Source organism: Lepidochelys kempii, chromosome 9 (assembly GCF_965140285.1).
Source record: "Lepidochelys kempii isolate rLepKem1 chromosome 9, rLepKem1.hap1, whole genome shotgun sequence".
In the NCBI taxonomy this organism is placed as follows: Eukaryota; Metazoa; Chordata; order Testudines; family Cheloniidae; genus Lepidochelys; species Lepidochelys kempii.
This window is the reverse complement of record NC_136388.1, coordinates 46,718,591-46,732,128: the sequence shown is the minus strand read 5'-3', so window position 1 is coordinate 46,732,128 and position 13,538 is coordinate 46,718,591. Positions and strand designations below refer to the sequence as shown.

Sequence of the window (13,538 nt, the reverse complement as noted above, 5' to 3'; positions counted from 1 at the left end):
TTGTGATCACAAAAAAAAGTTCCTGTCAATTTCTTGAGAATAGTGTGAAATGTAGATTAAAAGCTCAGCAGGTGAACTTCTGTGACAGACTCGCATATAAACGCATACACAAAGCCAAGATTAAGTTAGCCTCTTGAGGAGGCTCATTAAAAAAAAAAGAAAATAAAAGAAGCAATCTACACAGTGCTTGAAACAGAAATTAAATGGGGGTGGAGAGCAACACAGTTCCAGTGTTCTGCCAAATATACAGCCTATCCTAAAGCAACTAGAAGTTTGAGCCGAACGGATATTTAAAGCTGTTACATGCCTTATAAACCATCTCCATGTGAACAATGAATCTTCAGGAAAATAAACAGTTTACATGCTCTTGTTTTGAAACAAAGAAGAATGAACCAGTAGGGATAGCTATAAAGATTGTTTCCAGTGAGGAGATGTGGGGAGAATAAGGGAATGGATCTCCCTTAGCTTAAATTTATTTATGTCCTTATTGTTCCCACAGAACACAATTAAAAAGGGGAGGCAACAGGCTCATATGTGAAGTGCCCTACAAGAAGGTCTTGAGAACTTCTAACTCTTCACAGTCCTTGGCACAGAGGGTGATAGGTGCAGCAGGCAGAGTGAAACACCACAGTGCCATTAGGGCAGTGGTCCCCAAAACTGTGGGATACGCCTCCCAAGGGGGGCACAGAGGAACATCTGGCGGGGCACATGGGGGCAGGAGGGCAGGTCAGCCCCCAAAAGGAGTGGGGACAGAATGTCACCCAGCTCCACTCTGCCCCAACACAGCTCCATCCCCTGCTCTGCCCCTAGCCCAGCTCTGCCATCATTCCCTCTCCACCCCCAGGCCAGCTCCGCCTTTGCCCCCCAGCTCCTCTGCTGAGCCAACTGTGCAGTGATGGAGGGGGGGAGGGGAAGACACAGACAGATTCCATTACTGGTAAGGGGGGTGTGACAGAAGAAGTTTGGGCACCACTGCATTAGGGGCTCATCCAAGAATCTTTCCATTCACTTCAAGGGCTTTAGATCAGTGGTATTCAACCTTTTTTTCCCCCCATTTGCAGACCCTAAAATAATTTCAAATGGAGGTGCGAACCCCTTTGGAAATCTTCCACATAGTCTGTAGACCCCCAGCGGTCCGCAGACCACAGGTTGAAAACTACTGATTTAGATCAAGTCCTGAGTGGAGAAAGCCAAAGTAAGACTGGCTTACTTTGCACATTCTATTAATAGTGACAATTAGGCTAAAGAACTGAGTTGATGCAAAATATAATGGTGTGAAGATTTTAAAAAGCAACTCAAGGTTTTGGGCATCTCAATTTTAGATGCTTAACTTGAGACAAATGGAAGATTGCAGATAATGTACACTTTTGGTTCACAATGGAGCTCACTTTAGTTCCAAATGTTACAAGCACAGAAGTCGTCAATCTATTCCTTTTATTGCATGTGAACAAAACATTTACTTCAAGAAATGCTTGCCCAAAAATCATTTACAAGTGTCTTTTATATACAAAGCATGGCAAACAATCACTCAAAGACAACAAAACAGCATAAACTTTAAGTGCGCTGACCCACTGGAGCTAAAAATGTCTGTCTCTTATTTACCATATCAATGCAAAAAAAAAAAACCAAACCAAACCAAACAAAAACCCAGGAATTTGCAGTCTTTGGACATTCTAGCACTCCCCATCGTTAAGGCCAGCTCAGAGCAGCAGAACAATAAAAAGAGCCAAGTGCATTGTAAATTTATGTACCATGCCTAGGTTATGGAATGTAGTGCAATAGGGCACTACGCAGTGATAAAGCTGCATTCCTTTCAAAGTTAACAGCTTTTAGCTCATGATTTGTACATGTGGGCATTTCTGAATGACCTTCAAGCTTTCCAGGACTACTGGAAGGCACAATGTTAGACAGATTTTTAATCAGATGGTAGCTGTTGTGTTTTGCGCAACAAATATCGCTTTTGCAGTCTTCTAACACTGATGCAATAGCTGGAAAGAGCAACGTTGTCAAACTTCACTGTACAGGCCCAGATTAACTCTCCAGTGGGCCTGGGGGCTCCTAGATTTTGTGGGTCCCCTGGGGGTTTCGAGTGGGTTTAGGACTGGGGTGTAGGAGAGGGTGCAGCTCCAGCTGGAGAGGTGGGCTCTGGGGTGGAGACAGGGATGGGACAGGGGGTTGGGATGCTCGGGGACCGGTGTCTGGCCCGCAGCATGGAGATTTGCCGCGGGCCGGATGGAAAGAAGCAGTGGGCCGCATCCAGCCTGCAGGGCCCCCTCTTAGCTTGAGGCCCCGGGCTGCAGCCCCTCTCACAAGGAAGGAACTGAATGTTCTGAAAGGTGAATTTCATGTCTGCACTGCAGAAGAGCTATAAAAGTAACTTTAGAATTCTGAAGTCTTACTGTGTTCAAGCAGACCCAGATGGTTCTGTCTTGAGCTTGTTCAAGTGAGAATTTCGTAGTCAAATCCTATTTCAACACTAGCCTCTCTCGAAAGCACAGGTCACATAAAAAACAAGCTACTGTTCTGATGGCCAAGATACATTATTCAGAGCAGAGAAATGAAGTGATATGATTGCTAGTGTACTGGAAATAATGCAAGAAGGTATACTATTTCATCTGAACAAATGAAATTCACTACATCACGGATTTTAAACAAACATCTCTCATTTATGAATCCTGATTTCATTACAACCCAGAGAAATGTTATCTTTTTGTGAAGATGCCTTACGAACACAATGAACTGTACTTCATTACAATAGAGCACTGTGCTAGGACAATATTACAAAGTCAACTGGTAGCTGTTTATTGTACCAAAATCATCCGCGGTTCAAAATTAATGAAAGACCAAGCACAGTGTGTGTAAACAAACCAAGATTACTATAATCAGATTACCTAAACCTCCACATCATAGCCCCAACATTTCTGAAAATCAAGTCCTAATCCAACCTAATCTGTGGGGTAACAGAAACAAAGAGACCACAGCACTGAGCAAAACTAGTATTAGGATACACTCAATGGTGGATTTAGAGTTAGTGGGGCCCTGTGCACAGCTTCATTTTCGGGAGGGGGGGTTGCAGTGGGGGGCCCTCAGGACCCAGCCAAGAAAAAGAACATTTTTTTTTCTTCATCTTCCTCCTATAAGTAATGGGAAGTAAATGAAAATAAAGTAAGGTACCTTGATTGGGGCAGTGGGATGGGGTGTGGGAGTGGGTGCAGGGGTCGGGGCTCTGAGAGGGAGTTTGGGTGCTGGGTATGGGCTCTGGGTTGGAGCAGGGGGCTGTGTGTGAGAGGGAAGCAGCATCTACCTTGGGTGGCGTGGCTCCCAAAGCGACCAGCACATCCCCCCCTCTGGCAGCGGCTCCTACGCAGGGGGCGCAAGGGGTCTCCATGCACCGCTGACTGCAGGCACTGCCCCCAGAGCTCCCATTGTCCACAGTTCCCAGCCAATGGGAGCTGTGCAGTCGGCACTCATGGCGAGGGCAGCTCATGGAGAAACACCCCCTCCCCAGGGGCCGCAGGGACACGCCGGCTGCTTCCAGGAACGGCGTGGAGGGAGGGAGGAAGGGAGGCATAGCAGGCAAGGAGCCACCTTAGCCTTGCTGCAGGCACATCTCTGCACACCCCTTGGGGGGAGAGGGGCATCAGGTCTCCATGCATTGCCCGGGGCAGGAGCAGCGCACAGAGTCGTCTCCCCCCACCCCGCCAGGGGTGCACAGAAACATGCCAGCACCCGGCCACTTCCAGGAGCAGCGTGGGGCCACCAGCCACAGCATGCAGGCAGCCTGCCTGAGCTCTGCTTCGCGCAGGCCAGGGACTCAGGGGCAGGTTGTCAGGTGAGATTTGTCCTGCATTTTGGCAGGCCCCCTGTCATTGGGGGTCCCATGACACTACACGGTTTGTTTCATGATAAATCCACTCCTGGATACACTGGGGGACGAGATCATTTTTTCGATATATTTTGAAGAAGGATAGTTTAAAAAGCGTCAAATGCCCTAAATCTTAAAAAACAAATACTAGAGAGAAAACAACCTCATTCAAAAATTATTGAAAAGGTGCAATACTTAGTAGCTGCTTCTGAAGTGCCTACAAAATACACTGAGGATTCTTCCACAGAATCCATTCTCCAAAGTGGAACATCTTCAGTAAGAACTAATTATTAAGCCTTTAAGGTTAAAGGTAACTGAGCAACCATGTAATAGGACCCTTACTATATGTTCACAATCTGGAGCTTCATTACAACAGCATTATGCTGTTCTGTATTAACTGTATGAAAAAGCAAGGAGAGTAGGATTAAATACTGAAGGTAGAGTAGGTTTAAGTACAACAGAGGCTCCTGAGCAGATGGGTGTCTGGATCAATCCATAAATCTGTCTTTATGGCAAGTTACCAGTTGCTAACTGGGTGCCAGGGTTCACAGACCAGGTTTTTACCAGATTTGAACTTTGAGCAGTTTTCATTTCAGCACTTCACTAAACCACATCAGCAACAGGACAGGTGAAGGGTATTTTGTTTATAAACGTTTACAAGTGCCTTAAAAATAAAAGATCACAAGGAAAACCTGAGAGGACTCTATCCCTCTGCCTACATGCCCTGGTTTGCCGTTCCCAGGTCAGCCAGCATGACAGTGACTCAAGTATAGTATTAGGATGACTAACACTGAAACTGACTGAGATCCGTTGAAAGGAGCAGTAATCATAACAGAGGCAATAAAGAATACACTAATAACTGCATACTCCTCCGAGGACAAGACCGACTAAAATGGTTTAAAATGCAGAAGAAAGAAGAACAGCGATGCTAAAACATAGACTTGCTCTAAGGCTGCCGTTCACTAAAAGGATTATTACGTATGCTATTAAAGACATATATACAGCACATGGCATTAACAAATGATTGCATAAAATGTTGCATAGCTCTGAGAATTAAACTTACGGAAAAAATTATACAAGCGACAGTAATAACAACAACAGTGATTTACATTCACTAAAGAGATTGTGCATGGTATTTCCAATGATAGGGATCAGCTAAAAAAACTACCAGACCTCTCAGACTCAAAGACATAAAAATACGTTAAATTAGGGAAGCAGGAATAAGAACAATTGGAGATGCCTTTAAACAAGTCATTTTAAATTTACATAGATTATTATAAATTATTATCTTGAGAGCAAGTTAAGACTGGGGCAGTGGAATGAAGGATACAAGAGGACAGGAATGCAATAGGATTTGGTGTCCGTGTGAGAGGGGCTGGGGGTCGGATTGGGCGTGTGTAAGAATGAAATTTTGAGCGAGTTGTCTTGCCTGGGATTTTGGGGTGATGCTCTCTCTCCTGTCCAAGTGGAAGACAGAGAGATAAAGGGGATGTAAGTTGAGGTTTGCAGGACAAATGTACTGTTTTCAGCTAAGGCTTTTGAAGCACCACTCACTGTGCAAGGAAAAGGACAGGAACTGAAGGGGGGATATAGAGTGGGTGTAGGGGTATGCAAAGTGGAATATGGGGGTGATTGTGCGCATACATGCAGGAAGGGGGGTTAAGCGTGCAGGGGACTGGGGGTCTTGTGTCTCTCTTGCCTGCGATTGAGGGTGTACGGGTTTAGCTGGGGTATAGGAGGATTAGGGATACACAGAGTAGGGTAGCTATATAGGCTACAAGGGCAAGGATAAGGCTGGGCTGAGGAGTGGAGGGTGCACAAGATGGGATGTGGGGGTGCAGAGAGGAGGTTCAATGAATGCAATGGGGTGAGCTAGAGTGCAAAGAAGAGGTGCAGTACCTGTAATAATGTGGGCAGAGGGGGTGCCTGGGCTAGGGGTGCAGAGGGCAGGTGCAGTTTATGTCATGGTGAGGGCTGTGGGTGCAGATGGATGCATGCTGTGGGGGGTACAGAGGGCAGGTGGTCTGAGCTGGAGGTGCAGAGAGCTGATGCAGTGCATGCCATGGATGTGGCAGAGGGGGCGTCTGGGTTGAGGGTGCAGAGGAGAGTGCATGCTTGCGGTGGGGTGCAGAGGTGGGTAGCCAGGCTGGGGTGCAGAGGACAGGGGCATGTACGCAGTAGGGTGAGCAGAGGATGCAGACAGGAGTAGCATATGCCGTGGGGTAGGCTGGAGATATGCCTAGGGAAGTGCAGTGAATGCCATGGGCTGGGCTGGGGGTGCCAAGGAAGGTGAAGTGTATGCTCTGGGGGTACAAAAGACAGTGCCTGGTCTGGGGGTAGAGAGAGGGGTGCAGCACATCAAGAAGGGGAGCCTGGGCTGGGGGTGAAACGCACACTGTGGAGGTGCAGAGGAGGTAGCTGGTGCTGCAGAGTACAGTGCCCCTGAGTGAGCATGCAGAGCGGGGTGCAGTGAGGGGTGCCCAGGTTGGGGGTAGAGAGGAGTCCAGCGCATGCATGGGAATACCTGGGCAGGAGGTGCAGTGCACACTGTGGGGGTGCAGAGGAGGTGCCCAGGCTCAGGGTGCAGAGAAGTGCAGTGGAAATGAAGAGAGAGGTGCCAAGGGGGGTGCAGTAAATGCTGTGGAGGTGAAGAGGGGGTGCTGGGAGTGCAAAGCAGTGCAGTGCATGCTGTGGGCTGGGATGCAGAGAGGAGTACAGTGCAAGTCAAGGGTGTGCTGAGGAGGTTCCCAGGCTGGGGGTGCAGAGAGAGATACCAAGGGGGATGCAGTGCATGCCATGAGTGTGTGTGTGGGGGGGGGCATTCCCATGCTGGGGGTGCAGTACATGCTGCAGGCTGGGCATGCAGAGAGGGATTCAGATGGAAATAAGCTGCACGCTGTGAAGGTGCAGAGGGGAGTTCCCGGGGTCTAGGCGAGTGTAGTGCATGTCCACAGGCAGGACTGGGGTGCAGAGAGTACAGCGAGGGGTTCCCGTGGTGGGGGTTCGCCGTGAGTGTGCAGAGGAGAGTTCCCGGGCTGGGGGTGCAGTGCTCACCGTGAGGCGTGCGGGGGTGGGGGTGGTTTCCCGTGCTCGGGATGCAAGGCATGCCCTCGGGCTGGGCTAGGGGTGCCGCTCACCTGGGGGCTTTAAGCGCGGCGCTCTCCCTCTTGTCCAGCACGCCGGGCACGCAACTGGTGAGCTCGGTCCAGTCGGCGTGCAGCCCGCAGCTCCAGCCGGTGGAGAAGCGCGAGAAGAGCCAGGTCTCCCGGCGGTTGGGCCGGTAGCAGGTGCACTTCTTCTGCCCGGGCCGGCAGTCGCAGGGCACCTCGAGCCGCACGTTCTGCACCAGGTGGCGGCCGAAGGTGGTGCCGCCCGTCTTCTGGATGTGCAGGAAGACGATCACGTCCTCGCCCTTCATGTCGAAGGCGAGCGCCCGCTCCAGCGCCCGCACGGGGAAGTAGTACTTCTTGACATAGTGCGGGTCCGGCGTGGGGAAGAGGTCCAGCTCCTCGGCCGGGGCGCGGCCGCTGGGCGCCCCCAGGCTCAGCCCCGGCCCCACGTACTGGTACAGGATGAGCATGAAGCACACCGAGCCGGCCACGATCAGCAAGAACTTGCTGGTCCTTTCAACCATGCTCCTGCCAGCGCGCCTCATGTGTCACCATCTCCCGGGGGTGGGCACGGTCCGGTCCCGTCCCCCCACAGCGGCTGGCACCTGGGGCAAGCCCCCCCTTCCTCCTTCCTTCCTTCCTTCTCCGGCGAGCGGTCCCGGGGCGCTGCGGCGCGGGGCAGAGCGAGCGCCCGGCGGGTAGCAGCCCCCTCCCCGGTCGGTGTCTTCTCTCCCCAGGGCGCGCGGCTGCCGCGAGGCGCGCGGCTGCCGGGGACGGGGGGACTGGCTCGAGCCCTTCCTGCCTCTAGCGCGAGCCCACCATGATCGGAGCCCAGCATGCACAGCGCCGGCGCCGCTCGCTCCGCTCCGCTCTCCGCGGCAGGCTCGCGCCGACAGCGGCAGCGCGAGGCAGAGAGAGACAGCAAAGCCCCGCAGCCCTTTCAGCTCTCAGGTTGCAAGCACCCGCCCGCAGCCTTTTTTCCTCCCTCCCCCTTCCCACTTCCCACACACCCGCTGGCTCCGCTTGTGGAGCTCTCCAGGCGCCCAGACTTTTACAGTTCTCCTCAGGGAGCAGCAGGACGGACCCCTTTGCCCCCGCCCCACCGGGTTGCCAAGGTGTAGAGCTGCTAAGCTGTGGCCATTTAAATAAGGGAGATTTCAAAGGCAGGAGGGGAAAGTTGGGGGAGGCCGTAAAGGTCTCGTGGAAACACTCTGCAATGCAACCATCCCTCCGAGGAGAGCCTTTGCATGCAGCCTTGAATATCACCTGCAACGAGAGAGGTTTGGCACAGCTGAGTTTCTATATTTCTCCTCCCTTTTTGAAACAAAATTACACAGGTGCTGCTGGAAGGGGTTGCCCTGGCTTAAAGTGGATCCATTATATACAGGGATTACAGTTCGATTGAATGGCTCCCAGCACCTCTGCAAAATTATTAGCACCGAAGGGCATTTGCATGAAAACAGAATAGATCTGCTCCTTCCCCAGGGGACGCTGTACGCCTCTTGTTCTGATGTCACACAACTGGGTGCCGCAGACTTTATTCTGACAGGTTTCAGAGGAACAGCCGTGTTAGTCTGTATTCGCAAAAAGAAAAGGAGTACTTGTGGCACCTTAGAGACTAACCAATTTATTTGAGCATGAGCTTTCGTGAGCTACAGCTCACTTCATCAGATGTTTACCGTGGAAACTGCCACTTTATTCTGATGTCTCAGTGAGGCTTATGATGTCTGTGGGTGGGAAAGAAAGAGCAAGCATGTGTGATAAACTTTATTGGGGGGGAGGGGAGATGTTTTCATTTGTGAGCCCTGTAATTTTTTAAAAAAGGGAAGAGGTGGTTGGCCTAAAAGCAAAGTCAGTGGATGTGGTATCGACAGAAAAGCATTTATAATTACAATGCTTTTGCAAAGTTATCAGCAAAGACTCCTGCTCAAAATTAACCCTGGCAGGGAATCCAGTTACAACATAATAGTTCCCAGCATGGTTAAAAGATGGTCAGGGAACATAGGAATTGCTATGCTGGATCAATCACAGCCCACCTAGTGCATTATTCTGTATATGACAGTGATCAACACTGAATGCTCAAGAGGAAGATGCAGGAAACTCCTCAATAAGCAAATAATCTTCAGTGACTAAAGTAGGATTGTGTTTATAGCTAGGCAAATGCTTAAACACCTTAAACAGGGTCTAAGTGAATAAAATAAACACTGCTTGAAAATCTTGAGGAGTTCCTTCCCATACCAGAGGATGGAGGGTCTAGTGGTTAGGGTGTTCACTTGGGAGACCCAGGTTTAATTACCTCCTGTGCCACAGACTTCCTAGATGACCCCAGGCAGGTCAGTTAGTATCTGTGCCTCAGTTTCCCATCTGTAAAATGAGGATGAAAGCATTTCCTTACCTCACAGGGGTGTTGTGTGGATAAATACATTGAAGATTGTAAGACACTTAGATACTAATGTGATGGGAATCATGTAAGTACCCAACCTAGGAATAGGTTATTCTCGATGCAGAGTCCCGGATACTAGAAAATGCCTCATTATATTTTATTTTCTGTAATTATTTCTATGCTCTATGTTTTCATGCATTTCCACTGATCATTTAATTTAACTATGTTATGGCTAAATTTCAAAGAGTCACTAGTTCTTTTCCTCCACCAGGAATAGGCACCAAGTTTATATAAAGTGTAAATAAATAAAATGTAGGTCACATCTTGCAAAGAGCTGGGTCCTATTTATAAGGAGTAAGGAGAAAATGAGAGACAAGAGCTTAGCCTGAACAGTATTACCAATAAATCTGCTGGATTTTGAGATGACTGCATTACTCACTAGTTGCAGAGCCACAGTGAGTTATGTAGCTCTTCCCAAACAAGTAACAATAAAATCTTTATAGCACCCCAATGCTTCATATATTGTGTTTATGCCATTTATTTTGTTTGATAAATTCCTTTTAAAAGTCTGCTTCTGATTTTTCCCTTTTCATGTATGTTAGAAACTCCAGAAACAATGATGTCATTGTTATATGCAGTGTTTAGCAGCATCTGCAAATGTAGCATAAACTCAGTTTAAGGTCTGAAATTTATATTTAGATTTGGAAATATGGGCATTTATGTGATGGTTTATATAAGTGGTTGGAATATATGCTGTATCATAAAAACTACAAAGTAGTTCTTGGTATTGATGTTTGTCTCTGGTTGTAAAAGATTATAACCAGTAGAAATAGCCCGTTGTGTTAATTCCAGTTACATGGGTTATTTATTGTTAATGACTTGATGGTAACTCCAAGATAGAGAATATTTTAAAATTTTTGTTTAGCTATGATAGATTCATGAAAAGTTGTAAAGGTGGAGATGTTCCATTAGATTCTATTACTGGTTTTTATTTGTGGTGAGCATACCATATGTTATTTTGTGATAGAATACACTAAAATATAATTTACAGAACATAAACCCAGCCACAGAAGAAAATTCAGAGATATAGTTGAAAATCTTGTGTTTTCTGTACTATAGCACCTTTCATCCAGAAGGGTTGCAGAATGGTTAACATACTGGAAGTATAAGGAATTATTGTACACTTCTGAAATGCATCAGAACATAAGACTAGCCATGATGGATCAGACCAATGGTCTATCTAGCCCAGTGTCCTGCCTTCTGACAGTGGACTGGGCCACATGCTTCAGAGGGAATGAATAGAACAAGGCCATTAACAAGTGATTTACTCCTGTCATCCAGTCCCAGCTTCTGGCAGTCAGAGGTTTAAGGACACCCAGAGCATGAGGTTGTGCCCCTGACCATCTTGGCTAATAGCCATTGATGGATCTATCTTCCATTAACTTATCTGATTCTTGTTTGAACCCAATCATACTTTTGGCCTTCACAACATCCTCATGAACAAGTTCCAGAGGTTGACTGTATGTTGTATAAAGAAGTACTTCCTTATGTTTGTTCTAAACCTGCTGCCTATTATTCATTGGGTGACCTCTGGTGCTTGTGTTATGTGTAGCAATAAATAATACATCCTTATTCACTTTCTCCACTCCATTCATGATTTTATAGACCTCTATCATAAGCCCCTGAGTTGTCTCTTTTCTAAGCTGAACATTCACACTTTTTTAAATCTCTCCTCCTATGGAAGCTGTTCTGTTCCCCTAATAATTTTTGTTGCCCTTCTCTGTACTTTTTCCAATTCTAATACATCTTTTTTGAGTCAGGGCAACCAGAACGGCATGCAGTATTTAAGGTGTGGGTGTACTATGAATTTATATAGTGGCATTATGCTATTTTCTGTCTTATTATCTATTCCTTTCCTAATAGTTCCTAACATTCTGTTCACTTTTTTGACTGCCGCAGTGCCGCTGCACATTGAGTGGATGTTTTCAGAGAACTATTCATGCTGACTTCAAGATCTCTTTCTTGAGAGGTAGCAGCTAATTTAGACCCCATCATTTTGTATGTATAATTGGGATTATATTTTCCATCAATGGGACAAGGTAGGTGAGGTAAAAATCTTTTCCTGGACCAACTTCTGTTGGCAAGAAGAATACCTGAAGAGCAGCTCTGCATGGCTCGAAAGCTTGTCTCTCTCACCAACAGAAGTTGGTCCAAAAGATATTATCTCACCCACCTTGTCCCTCTAATATCCTGGGACCCACACTCAACTACACTTCATTGAAATCAATGTGAGTTAGGCACTTAAATATCTTTGAGGGCCTGGGCCAAAACCCCCAACATCAATGGGAGTTTCCCCAAGCAAGGATCATATACTGGGTTAAATCTGCAGCACATTTGGCCAGCATTATAGATTGGCTGGAGGGGAAAAAACAACACATAAAACCCACCACATCCTTGGATTCTGGGAGGTTAGATCTTGCACATGGGACCAATGTGTATATTTTTTGTTTAAAAAAAATACAAAAACTCATAACTAGGACAGCATGAACAGGCTAAGCAGTGGGCCAAACTGCTATCAGTTACAGGATAAATCTGGAATATTTAATTTTTTTGTCACTCCTGATTTATGCCAGTGTAACAGAAGAATTTGGCCCAATCCATGCAATCAGAGATTGTGGCCAGGATTTTCAAAAGAACCCTGTTGATTTAGGAACAAAAATTCCATTGATTTTTCAATGAGACTTGAGTTCCTGAATCACAGTTGAAAGTCTATCCTTTTTTGTAACTTTCCTCATATAAACCCATATTTGTGATAACTGATATACTTAATCTGTTTTGGTAATTGTAATTACAATGTTATCATTTGCCACAAACACATTTAAGCCAGCAGCACGTATGTGATGGAGTATAAATCAAATTGTAACAGGTACCAAAACTTCATGGTCTCAAGGCGCACAGCACGAGAGAGCATTGTCTAAGCTGATAAAGCACAGGACTGAAATTAGGTGATCTGGATCACATGCATGGGGAGCTTGCACAGTGCTTTGAATGAGTAAGGATTAAGCATTTTATTGAGTGTTATTTCCAGCTCTGTCCCCTAGGCACATCACCTCACCAAAATTAAGCCTCACAACATCCAAGTAGTATGCCATTTCACAGAAGGGAAACTGAGACACAGAGGTGACCTTTTCAGAGCCTTTAACGGAGCATGTGGGACAGCAATTATTAGTATATGTTGCTGCCAAGGAAAATGCTGATAAACTCTTCTGGCAAGATGTATTTATTCCTTGTTTAAATCAAAAGTGATCAAAATAAAAATAACTGACAAATACAGGAAAAACTCAAAATTGGATATTGTATCCTGGATCTTGCTACATTTGGTGTATTTATGCAAATTTCATGTTTTGAATGCTGCAGGTTAGCAATATGGACATTAGTCAATTTTACAAAATGCATTTTTTGCCCATTTTTCTGGGTTTAGTGGTTTTGCAAAATTTTTCCCATTTAAAAAAAGTTTCCTCCCTATTGCTGCAAACGAGACACGCAAACTGGGGGAAAAGTGGCTGACTGGACATGTAGTTTTACTGTAAAATCAAAGTGCTTTCATATGCACAAAGTGAACTGCAAGAGAAAAATGTTTTTTTCCCAGTGTCTTTGTTTGAGATTTTAGGTGTTACTTCTTATGACGAGCTATATTATACCATCAAATTCGACACAAGTAAGAGATCAGTGGTCCTAAAATGGACAAGATTTTCAAACAGATGTAGGGTCTTAAAATTGATAGTTCCCTTTAAGTATGATATGCTGTTGGTTTTCATCAGTAAGGAGATTGGGGTCTTCTCTTGATGAGGAAGAATGGTTGAGTTTAGATCAAGTGTTACCCAAGTTTGACTTAAACTCAACCATTTTAATTCCTCAGGATACATCAAGGAGGGTAAGCCTCATGAGTTATTCAGGATAAAAGACAGTAGTGGGGTCAAACAAGGAAGAGGAGAGATCTTTTTGCAGCTGACAGCAAGGAGTAATAAAATGTTCTCAAATGCAGTGGGAAAGCACTTGATCATTTCTTGCTGCTGTCTGCAAATTCTCAGTTATTTTTAAAAAAGCAATTGCATGTTTTGCTTTTCTCACCAGAGAGGGTAAGGCTTTGCTGCAGAGTTAACTCAGGTGATGAGCCTGT

General features: G+C 46.3%; 1 protein-coding gene and 1 long non-coding RNA gene across 2 annotated transcripts in view; one reads left to right on the top strand and one right to left on the bottom strand.

Moving 5' to 3' along the window:
- The window catches only part of HS6ST1 (heparan sulfate 6-O-sulfotransferase 1), a 272,582-nt gene extending 264,680 nt beyond the window's left edge, over positions 1 to 7,902 (bottom strand). Inside the window, exon 1 of the mRNA XM_073360113.2 lies at positions 7,003 to 7,902. Within this exon, the coding sequence (XP_073216214.1) occupies positions 7,003 to 7,520 (518 nt within the window). The 5' untranslated portion in view covers positions 7,521 to 7,902. The remainder of the gene's footprint in view (positions 1 to 7,002) is intronic.
- A 142-nt stretch (positions 7,903 to 8,044) lies between these two features.
- The window catches only part of LOC144930858 (uncharacterized), a 49,439-nt gene continuing 43,945 nt past the window's right edge, over positions 8,045 to 13,538 (top strand). Inside the window, exon 1 of the long non-coding RNA XR_013636317.1 lies at positions 8,045 to 8,255. This is a non-coding gene — a long non-coding RNA (uncharacterized LOC144930858). The remainder of the gene's footprint in view (positions 8,256 to 13,538) is intronic.